General features: G+C 47.6%; 1 protein-coding gene across 9 annotated transcripts in view; it reads right to left on the bottom strand.

Moving 5' to 3' along the window:
- Positions 1-2,784: 2,784 nt before the first annotated feature.
- The window catches only part of ACTR3B (actin related protein 3B), a 99,185-nt gene continuing 89,798 nt past the window's right edge, over positions 2,785-12,171 (bottom strand). For 7 of the 9 annotated variants that reach the window (XR_004183079.1, XM_031664989.1, XM_031664988.1 and 4 more), the window contains 3 exons: positions 5,950-6,075; positions 4,621-4,704; positions 2,785-3,703 (listed from right to left, as the gene is read on the bottom strand). Coding sequence is in view for 8 of the 9 variants with exons in the window: in XM_031664989.1 (XP_031520849.1) it covers positions 3,608-3,703; positions 4,621-4,704; positions 5,950-6,075 (306 nt within the window). In the remaining variant the exon portion in view is untranslated. The remainder of the gene's footprint in view (positions 3,704-4,620; positions 4,705-5,949; positions 6,076-12,171) is intronic. The other 2 variants (XM_021936459.2, XM_003896903.4) reach the window with 1 other exon arrangement.

Below are 12,171 nucleotides of genomic sequence, written 5' to 3' on the forward strand. Positions count from 1 at the left end.
AGGCTGAGGCAGGAGAATGGTGTGAACCCGGGAGGCGGAGCTTGCAGTGAGCCGAGATCTGGCCACTGCACTCCAGCCTGGGCGGCAGAGCGAGACTCCGTCTCAAAAATAAATAAATAAAATAAATAAATAAATAAATATTCACATACTAGTTGCCACATTTTAAGTTAAGGCCATTCGTATAATATTCCCACCATTGTAAAGCTGAGTTTATGTCTAAATCTGTTAAATGGGGCAAAGCAACTTCCTGCACTTTTTAAGAAGGTCTCACTGTTGCTGGAGTGTGTGGCACGACCCTGGCTCCTGCAGCCTTGAACTCCCGGGCTCAATGGATTCTCCCACCTCCACCTACCCAGTAGCTGCGACTACAGGTACTCGCCACCACACCTGGCTCCTGCACTATTAAAAGGTTTGCTTTAATAGTCCTAAAGACTGTAGACTTGTAATTTTAGAATTTAACGAGTATATTTGGTGAAATGTTTTCTACAGAAAACTGCTCACCTGGCGTTGTAATTTTGTCATAGGAGGTCAATTTCACCCATCAACTCTAGGAATACTTACCTCATTTCTAGATTATGACCTAATTAATTCAACCTGAACAAAAGGTAAGTAGAGATTTTATCAAAATTACTAACTGTAAACATTTTTCTTCCTTATAAAGTGAATGGTACACATGGCAGAATTACAGTTTGTTTCTATCTATAGTACCTGCCAGGCTTATTGAATAAACAAAAAATTATAACTCACCTCTGTTAACAGCAAAAGGACCATTACAATTCTCCCACAGATGAGCAAACAGAAAACAGGATCTCATTTGCTTAAGGAACAGCCAGAATTCATACTCAGATCTTTCTGAGTCAAAAACCCATCCTTCTGCTCATAAGCCTTTCAGATCCAGCTATGCTGGCAATGCCTAAGGAGTTTAAAAACAGAAAGCAAAAATAGGATGTCTTCCCTGGGGCCCGTATTCTGATTCTCTTAATTTGGGATGGATCTTGCCCAGGGTTGAGAACCACAGCATCATACCTGTCACATTCTAATGGATCACTCTGTCCTGTCAATGTAGGTTTAAAACAAAATGTGCTCAGCCTGGCATGGTGGCTCACACCTGTAATCCTAGAACTTTGGTAGGCCAAGGTGGGTGGATCACCTGAGATCAGGAGTTCGAGACCAGCCTGACCAACATGGAGAAACCTTATCTCTGCTAGAAATACAAAATTAGCCGGGCGTGGTGGTTCATGCCTGTAGTCCCAGCTACTCGGCAGGCTGAGGCAGAAAAATCGCTTGAACCCAGGAGGTGGAGGTTGAGGTGAGCCAAGATGGCACCATTGCACTCCAGCCTGGGGGACAAGAGCAAAACTCCATCTTAAAAAAAAAAAAAAATTTCCCACAGTCCTTTAAGTTGACAAACAGAAGTACAATCTCAAAGATCATCTTGTACCAAACATGGAAGCTTTGGTGTCCTGTGGTGGAAGGACAGGTTATACAGCTCTAGCTTAGCCAGGCTGCCACAGCACTGACATACAGAGCGGTGTTATTCCCGGGGTTTGGAGAAGGTGCAACACAGCACCTGCCAATGCCCAGATGCAGAGCAGAGGTGGGAATGACAGTGCGCACTGTGAGATGTGCAAAGCATGCTGAACCGGGTGGGGCAGGGTGAAGGTGGGAGTATCAGGTAGGTCCCTGAATAGCATAGAACTAAGAGGAAAATGGCGTTAGAAGGAATGGCTCTTGCTACCATGTTCAGGGTGCAAAGATGTGACTGAAGGCAGGCAGACCAACCGGGAATATGATGCAATAAAACGGCTGGAAGATCATGAGAAGCCAATGGTACAGCAATCCCGAGAAGCAGCAAATCTCCAAGGGAATGCAGAGAAACACTTTGGATCAGGAGAGAAGCAGGTGGTACGAGACTCTTGACTGGGGAGACTGAGGGTTGAGCACAGTGACAATATCAGAGATTTGGGCAGCTGAGGCTTGGTAAACTCAGATTTCACCATACTGAGTTCAATATTAAACTTATTTCTAAACTCAAATAATAACATCACATTTTTGTGTTGTTATTCTTGTTTTTGTTTCATTTAAGACATGGGGTCTCACTCTGTCACCCAGGCTGGAATACAGTGGCTCAATCCTAGCTTACTGCAGTCTTGACTTGCTGGACTCAAGTGATCCTCCTGCCTCATCCTTCTGAGGAGCTGGGACTACAGGGGCACACCACTGCACCTGGCTACGTTTCTTTATGAAGGCAAATTTTCTGAGAACAAAACATACTTCATTCACCTCCTTTGAGAGTGGAAGTAAGGAAAAAATTTTAAAACAGAACAAAAAAAAGCACACTTCACAACTTAGAAGAAATACCATAAATAGCAATTTTTAAAGTAACATAAGAATTATATGAAGAGCAAAATAAACCTAAATCTATTAATTGAGCAAATTACCTTTCAAGCCAACAATTCATTCAGCAAACATCAGAGTAGTTACTGAAAGCTTACAGTCATGAATCCTGAATTTCTAGGAAAGAATATCAGAAATCATTAGTCGCTCCTTCCCACTATACCCCAGATGCCAAAACCATCTCTGACAGGTTATCCAGACCCACGATACCCCAGCGATGGACTGGCCACTGCAGGGCAGGCAGCCCACACCATTCAGAAAAAGACGTTTCCTCCCACAAGCTGGGTATTAATCAAATCCGCCAATGATGTAAAACAATGTCAATATTCTTTAAAAGAAGCACAGCGACAGGGAGAAAAACAACAGACCACCACACTACAGCAGAAAGATATTTATAAATATTCTAACAGCTTTTATTACAATGGTGCAAGGAAGTATTTCATCCAACACTCACCGACAACAAACCATCATCTTCTATAAAACAGTTCCAGAAAGTTCAAACAAAAAAAACTAAAACATACAAGATCTGTAGTAATTCTCATACAATACTGTTTAGTGTTCAAACTTCATGTCACTCCAATAAAGTATAATCATTTTCTAGCAAACATGTGGCAAAAAAGTTTGCTGTTTTATTTGTTTGCCTGTAAACATATCAGAACATGCCTCACAATTAAAAACTCTGGATCACAGCACTCCATGACATCAATATCTATTCGTGCTTAGTATCAGCCAGTTGTACCAAATACCATAAAATACAAAATGATAGGAAATATAAACATCGATTTGTATTTCAAGTTTAAACATTTTATTTACAAAAATAGGCTGGGAGGAAAAGGGTTTGCACCCCCACATTCTCTCCCGGGGCAGAATGATTTTGCGCCATTTTCTAATGTTGTTTTCTCTAACAATTTTCAGTCACATTTGGATTCCTTCAGAATTGTATTTGTCAGCTAGCAGCTCGGAAGAGGAGGAGGAGGCGGGAGAGCGAGGGCGAGGAGGGCGGGTGAGGGAGGAGGCTGGCAGACAGCGGTCGCACACGGATAATGGCTTTTACTGAAGGGCCCGCGCCGCGCCTCATGCACCGGCAATGCAAGCACGCTGCTGGGCAGCAACACCGACGTCGCTATTTACAGAACGGCGGCCTTCTCTGGGTTCTGAAGGACACTTGTTCCCCAACGTGACACCATTGAACGACGCTTTCAGGCAGACACTAGGACATGACTCCGAAGACGGGGTTGTGGCGGCAGATGCTGGGCCCGTACTCTTCATAGTCCTTCTTGGTGTGGCAGACCTGAAAGAACTCGGGCTACGAGAGGCAACAGGCGGACAGAAAGACACACATTTCAGAAGAAAGTCAAGCTACCAAGCAGGCAAGACACTCTCCTCATCCCGGCCTCCACCCTCCCTCACGGGACCACTGCTGCAAGGTTTTACCTCTCTGATGTACGGAACTACTAAATGGGGGGCATTTCACTTTTTAGAAATTTCATCAGCCTCTATCTTCCCAGGACCAACCAAATGCTGGTCCCCCACTAACAATGTGTGATAATGTGTAAGCTGTTCACAGACCCCCCACCACCAACGTGTGAGCTGTTCACAGATTTGAGGGGAAAAGTAAGAATTATTTGGAAAAGTCACTGAAATTAATGATTAATGCAGGATTTGTTTAGATTATTTTTGGATTCCACTTACCATGTTATCTGTAACCCCTAATTAGCAAGGATAAGTGATAAATGTGTTGTGTGATTATTAAGACCATAGTTTATATTGGGCCGGGCGCAGAGGCTCAGGCCTGTAATCCCAGCACTTTTCGAGGCTAAGCGGGAGGGGGGGGTGGATCACCTGAGGTTAGGAGTTCAAGACCAGCCTGGCCAACATGGCGAAACCCCATCTCTACTAAAAACACAACCAAAAAAATTAGCCAGGCGTGGTGGTGAACGCCTGTAGTCCCAGCTACTCAGGACGCAGAGGCAGGAGAACTGCTTAAACCTGGGAGGCAGAGGTTGCAGTGAGTTGAGATCGCGCCACTAAACTCCAGCCTGGGTGACAGAGTAAAACTCCATCTCAAAAAAAAAAAAAAAAGATATAATTTATATTTTACAGAATTGTCTGTTTAGAGCCACACGATTAGGGCACACACTATTTCACCTTCAGAGACGATATTTACCCAAACTCAACAGAGAGCACAGGAATGGGAACACAGAGCCCGAGAGAGGGACTTACAGTCGAGGCCAGCATGGAGCCTCCGAACCACACGGCGTAGCGCTGCATGTGATGAGTGACCACCTGGACCTCCACAGGCTTTGGCTGGAAGAGAAAGTAGCTCTCACTTACTCCACGCGCACAGACACATCTGTGATCCAATCATCCCCCAGCTGATGAGACCACGGCTTCACCCGGGGCCGCCCTCCTCTTACTGGCATAAGCACAACCTCACACCCAGCACTCAGTGACTCTGCCCCTGCTGCCAAATCCCCCCTAAGACCCACCACAATCCCAGCCCCCAGGGCTCAAAGGAACACAGTGCGCCCGGCAAGCAGAACCTGCCTCTCACAAGGCTGAAAGCATTAAAGCACAAAAGCACAAAATCCAAGCAATTAACCGCACTGCTTTTTCTTGACCAAACATATCAGATGTTCTGGCACTGCAGAGATCATCCCAAATAAGATTAACCATCCCCAAAATACTAAAAGAAACTGTGCTTTTCCGGCTGGGCGCGGTGGCTCATGCCTGTAATCCCAGCACTTCGGGAGGCCAATGCAGGCAGATCACGAGGTCAGGTGATGGAGACCATCCTGGCTAACACAGTGAAACCCCGTCTCCACTAAAAATACCAAAAATTAGCCAGGTGTGGTGGCGGGCACACCTTTAGTCCCAGCTACTCAGGAGGCTGAGGCAGGAGAATGGTGTGAACCTGAGAGGCGGAGCTTGCGGTGGGCCGAGATCTCGACACTGCACTCCAGCCTGGGCGGCAGAGCGAGACTCTGTCTCCAAAAAAAAAAAAAAAAAAAAGAAAAGGAAACTGTGCTTTTCCAACAGTGGACTCGTGCGCGCTCTTCCTTGCGCCCACTGCCGCTATCGAAGCCCGCTCTTGGTTAGAAGCCCACAGTGATCACCAGCTACTTAAGAATTACTATCTTGGAGAAACGCCTTGTAACTCCCTGCTAACGTTAGTTATTTTCATTTAACGAGAACGTTTCCGAAGGAAATGAGAGATCCTCACCGTAAATCAGTCCCATCTCCTTGGGACACTGGTCATTACACCCCATGCCTGATCTCTACGACACAAAAGGAAACTGCCGGCAGGTATGGTCAGGGAGAGTGTGAAGCTGCCATTGCTGTGTCGTCAGGACCATCGGTCTGAACCACCAGCCTGGAAGGACCTCAGGCAGCAAACCTCCGCGGTCATGTCAAAATGCAGCTCAGAAAGCGAGGCACACTTGTTTTGATTTCACGCGGCCCAGACAAGCTCCTTCGGCTCTGTGTCAGGAGGGCCCGAGTCAGGCCTGGCGCAGAAGCCCCAGGCACCACGTGGAGGCCCCTGGCTCCTACCTTGATCCTCCCGCCGCTGAGCTCCTCGCTGAGCCTCAGCCTAGCATCCACCACTCTCTTCAAATCCCTCTGTAGTCGGCGTCCGAAATCCCTGAACATGGTGGAGCCTCCTGAGAGAACGACATTCTACAAGACACAAAGCAGAGGGAGCCTTGGGTGAAATCGCCCGCCCATAGTTCCGGGAACCACCCACAACAGAACTCCCACAGGTCCAATCGCTTGTGGGCATGACACACCTGCCCTATGAAAGACGTGAACAGAAGCGAACTTAACGCTATTGGAAAAGTGTAGTTTTTTTTTTTTATGGCAACAACCATGTGCCACAGATGGCTCCTTAATCCTTTCCTCAGTTACAGCAAAGCAAAAACAAGGCGATTCTCATGCCCCCCCTGCCAACCCCTCACATAGACCAGGAAGCCAAAACCAGTAACAAAAACTGTCCAGCTGACTTGAGCCAAAACAACACTGGCTCTCCCGCTGCTCCACCTTAACCATCACCGGGGGAACGTCTTCTAATGGGTGCTTGGAGCTTCTCAGAAGGACGATCTTGGGAAGAAAGCATCCGAGTTACCAGAAGGAACATTCTCAGATGAGCCACCTAGCCAGCACTGCCCTCCAGTGCCAAGACTCGCTCGGTGGCCACCCCAGAAGCTCGGTGGGGGGCAGAGGAAGGGGAAGCACTCGCCTGTCCCGCTCCGCCTGCCCAGAACCTGAACCAGCCCTCTGTCCAGCATCTCCGCATTGTCACCGTGCCTGCCTGTCAGTCATCCACACCGTCTGCTCCTGACCTGCAGCCACTGACATCCTCATGGCTCGATGGCCCAGGTCACCCAAGCAGCCGGTCCTCTTCTGGTGTATGTCAGAGGCCACAGTGGCCTAACCTACATCACTCACCTCTCGCCTCTCACCACAGGGCACTGCATCATCTCACGTCCTCACAAGATGAGGAAGGGTGATATTTTTAGACAGAGAGACCACATTTATGTAACTTTTCCTACAGTATATTGTTACAATAATTATTCTATTAGTTACTGCTGTTCAGAAGTCTCTTACTGAGCCTAATTTCTAAATTAAACTTTATCATAGGTATGTATGTACAAGAAAAAACACAGTATATATAGGATTTGGTACTATCTGCAGTTTCAGGCACCCACTGGGGTCTTCAATCATATCCCCCACTGGCAAGGGGGACCAGTGTATCTCCTGGTTGAACTTTCTTAGAGAAAACACCTTATGTGAAAACTACATAAGGAAATTAATCCTTCAAGGAGTCAAAAAGCCCTATTTCCTTTAATCGTCTAAATATGTTAGCTCTTCCCGAGTTCCTGAGCAACTGCAGAGCTCTTTTTCAGGCACTCCTCCCAGTCAGCTCTGGGTGCGTGAACAGTGAGTCCCTCACCAAGTTTACAGTTAAGCAGAAGTCACATGGAATCAGTACAGAGAAAAAAAAAAAAATGCACTTTTCTGTCCCTAGCAACCCAGGTTCTAAGTTATATGATATGAGAGTAGTCCGTTCCTGCTTACTGCTGTTCTGGGGAAAGACAGCCAGCATTGAGTGCAAAGGGATCATTTTTCTCTCGTGCCAACTCCTAGAACTGCTGTGACAGCACCCACGTGGACTCAGAATTAGATAGTGAAGTCAGAGCAGGAAGAATGAAAGGGGGCAGAAGCCATGGGAAGCCACCAGTGATCTGGCCTTCCACCTGGAGAAGTGACCAGTGATCTGGCCTTCCACCTGAAGAAGTGACCAGTGATCTGGCCTTCCACCAGGAGAAGTGACCAGTGATCTGGCCTTCCACCTGGGAGTGCCACCAGTGACCTGGTCTTCCACCTGGAGAAGCCACGAGGGATATGGCCTTCTACCTGGAGAAGCCACCAGTGACCTCGTCTTCCACCTGGATTCTGCTCCAATTCCACCCTGAGTGTCTGTAGAGAGAAATTTCACCTCCGGTTACCTGCCAGCAGCAGATGTTTGATAAATCACCTAACATGCTGTAGCTGCTCCAGTCGCTAAGGTGAAAGGCTGTCAGGAGCTGAAGGAGCCATGTCCAGCCCTTTCAATGCAACAATGGTTTTGCTCATCTGTGGTGGCAAATACCAAAAACATGATGCACAGGACCTTTTTCTTCACTCGTCAGCTATTAGTGTTAGTGTATTCTATGTGTGGCCCAAGAGTTTCTTCTTCTTCTGATGTGGCCCAGGGACGCCAAAAGGTTGGACACCCCTGGGCTAAAGCTTCTACAGTGGCTTGGCCAGGGACAGAGCCTCACAAAACTGTGATCTCATAAAACTGTGCCACAATATTTTGTTATCAGCTTCGAGAAAGTCAAGGCTAATATATTGTTAAGGGAGGATCTGGGCTTGGCCTTCAGGGCCAGGAACTGGGGTGGTCCTGAGGCCACCCTTCCAGGACTCTCTGCAGCGGTGAGAGACCCCCCGGAGCCCACGCTGTGCCCCATTCCTTGGTGTCTACCCCACACTTCTACTCACAGGGAACAGCCCTGAACACGGCAGACACTCTCAGGGGTACCCATGCCTTACGGAGACGACCTGATCATGAACACACTGAATAAAATACCTGGCAATGGTTTTCTGCCCCGGGAACTCTGCAGTCTGTCCTCATCTGGGGGTTTCACTGCTACACACTTCTTTGCTTTCTTAAAACTCTGTGGGCGTGGCCAACCGAGGAAACCGCCGTCACATCCATTTCTCGAGAGGCAACCCCGACGCCCCTCGCCACAGGGAGACCACAAGGTCACTGGACACCTGCCTTCTTGACCCACTTTCAGTCTAGTTTTCAAGCCAACATCCTGTCCCAGGATCAGCATGATGAATAATCACTGTTGTCCTCTGTCACCCTGTGGAGAAATCTCTCGTGACCAACCTGAGAGCGCCTGGCTCCTGTCAGAGTCTAGGGACCATCAACCACAGCTGCAGCTATGGAAACACCAAACTCAGGGGAGCCCCTGGTTACCAACACTCAGGTAAGGTGTCACCAAAAGGGGAGGACTGGCAGGAACAAGTCCCTGACAGACGGGGTGGCAGCTTGAAATCACATAAACAGGGTTATATTCTGATCCCTGGCTTCCTTCAGACGGGTCTCCTGGCCTGGTTGCTCTTTCAGACACACGGCATTCCTTGTTGCCATAATATCAAGAATCATAACTTAGAAGCATTCTTGATATTTTGATCATCTCATCTTAGAATAAGCCTCAGCTGATCCCTGGTCCTGCTCTCTCATGACTGGCCACGCTCGCCGATGATTTCCTGGAGAGACAGACCCTGGCTTATATCCAATTAAGAATTAAGTGAGGACTGGGGAAGAACAAGGATGGGTCAGTGCTTGGAATTAGACATTTCTAAGGGTGCTTTTGCTGAGGTTTTGTGATTTTTTTGTTCTTTTGCTATTGTTTTTCATTTACTGTTTTGTTTTTTGTTTTTGTTTTGTGGTTTTTGTTTTTTTTTTTTGAGATGGAGTCTCACTCTGTCACCCAGGCTGGAATGCAATGACGAGATCTCGGCTCACTGCAAGCTCCGCCTCCCAGGTTCACACCATTCTCCTGCCTCAGCCTCCTGAGTAGCTGGGACTACAGGCGCCCGCCACCCACACCCGGCTAATTTTTTTGTATTTTTAGTAAAGACAGGGTTTCACCATGTTAGCCAGGATGTCATTTACTTTTTTAAAGCCCACTGCAGACAACTCCTTTAAAACTTCTCCAGGCTAAGATTCCTACAGCCTCGCTCTCTGTCAGGGAATGCTGCAGCCTTGGGAACAGTTCCTTGGGACACTGTCAGGCGATCCCAAACAGTGTCGCAAGGAAGCCCGGGCTGCCTGAGAGCTTTCTCTTGGCCCACCGCAGTGAGGAGAGGGGCCACGGGGCCAGGTTTCTTGACTGTCACCCTGGACTTGGTGAGCTTATCCTTCCCTCAGACAACTGTCGAAGACACGGGTCCGCTTCTCACTGGCTGTCACCCAATGGCTGACACAGCACCGTGGGCACACCTGCTGCCTCAACTCCAAATTCTGGGCCATTGTTATTTTGAAGGATAATCTGAGGGATACACAGTCCGTTCACACCTCTGAGTCTTCTAAATTCTATCACTGGATCCAAAAGTCCCAGGGGAATGCTCCCTGTCTGCTTGGCGTTCTTTCATTATTCACTCACAAGACTGTTTCCCCTCTGAACTTCACCGCGAGCCATTAGAAGACCCAGCAGGAAGAAATCCATGTCATTATCCACTGTAGGGATGGGTGGAGGACATATTCTTAGCGAGGGTCTAACGAAGAAATTTCTCTCAGATCTCAGTGTCAGAAAAAGCTGGGCCTCTTAGGAAAACTCACTGGCCTTAATCATATGTCCCCTGTGCCTGCCATTACAGACTGGGTTCCCATCTTTCCCCAGCTGCTGAGAAGCTGAGAGCCACAAGGGGCCTCTCCCGTAGCTGGGCACGACCACAGAATGGTCCACATGGGTTCTGTCCTCGTCCCACCCTGCTGCACTATTCTGCCACCCTCACTTCTCCTCACCCAGACTCCTTCAGCTACTTCATCCTTGTATATTGGATATACTTTCCTGCCTGCTTCAAATTTTCCACACTAGAAGGCAAGCAGGCAGGAGGGGCAGGGGTGTGGGCTTGCATGATCTTCAGGCAAAATACAGTTAATCATTCCCTAAGTTTATGAAAGGATGCTGGGTCCTCATTCTGAATTCCTTTCTTCCTTCAGTAACTGAAGGACAAACCTCAACAGCCTAAACGTCCCTGTGATCAGCAGCAAACATCCCACTGCATTCAGCAGGCAGTTACTGCGTTAAAGACACTGAGCTACAAACACAAAGAAAACATCACAGTGAGCCCTGCGGAGCGGACCGCAGCCCGGGCGCCGGGGCTCACCGCGGACCGCAGCCCGGGCGCCGGGGCTCACTGTGAGACTTGAAGAAGATGCCTCAACCTCCCAAACCTAGAGATTCCTAAAAGTTCAGAAATGTAAACAGGGAACTTTAAAACACACACTTTTTCATTCTGAGGATCTGCATCTTCATAACAATCGTGAATGTTTTCAATGCTTCATTTCAGTTTTGTCTTCTAAAAAGCAATTCTATTTGTTTCTTACATTAAAAATAAATAAATAAAACAAAAATCATTTCATGGCTGAATCTTTATTTTCACTTTAGAAAACGCCCAGGAAGACAGCTGCAGGTGGAAGCTACGCTGAGCTCTCAGCGGGGCTAAGGCAGGCAGGGCCCTGGCCGATGGCAGATCGTCCCACAGGCATCCCTGTACTCCACTTTCCCCGAGGGCCGGGAGAGCTGCACACACCACCGCACGAGTAGGCCCCTAAAACAGAGCCAAGTCACTTCAGGAGTGGCATCCATTTCAAGAGATTCTGTGAGGGGAAGTCACAAACCAGCAATAGGCAAGGGCCAAAGAGCCCTCCTTCGCGCTGCTCCTCTGCAATTCCGAATCCCTGCCTCCTCACCATGAAACGTCACTTGAGCTCCAAGAGTCCAGCTCAGCATGGAATAGAGCTCCTTGTGGTCAGCACTCTGCATGGGCACGATTAGCGTGGCCACAGATAGTGAACTCTAAAACTAGGCAACAAATAAAACCTGAAGACAACACTGCACGAATACTGCAAGATTCGGGATGACCTGTGCCGTCAAGGTGCTTCTGGAGAAGTTAGGAAACTCGGAAAGGAACATCATGAGCTCAGAAAGTACTCAGCAAATGAGACGAATGTGGAACAGGAGAGACAGAAAAAGGGCAGAAAATGAAAACACTAACTGAGGGGTGCTCTGAGTCCAGGTTATAATGTATATCATATTACCCAGCATATACTGTATATAAATGTATATTAAAACTTCAAAGCAAAGACAAGTTGAAGAAAACAAAAGTCCCTAAACCGAGTCAATTAAGACACTCAAAGTTGCAAGTAGTGGATAAGACAGCAATGGGTCCCACTTGGCCATGGCAAGTGGACAAGACGGTCTCACCAACCAGGTCAACCACTGTATGAGAGCTCACTGGTTGTACTGATTTCCTCCAAATCCGCTCAGATTTCTGGCCTAGAAGTAGATAATCTGTATCCTAGCTTGTTCTGTTGACTTCGTTGTGGTAGAAAATAGACCAAATACAAAAGAGGACTTAACAAATACAATTAGATTCACATTAAATCCTTGCAGTGATACCTGAAATGAACAGTAATTCCACCCTTTAAAGACA

The sequence above is a fragment of the Papio anubis genome, chromosome 4, assembly GCF_008728515.1.
Source record: "Papio anubis isolate 15944 chromosome 4, Panubis1.0, whole genome shotgun sequence".
In the NCBI taxonomy this organism is placed as follows: Eukaryota; Metazoa; Chordata; class Mammalia; order Primates; family Cercopithecidae; genus Papio; species Papio anubis.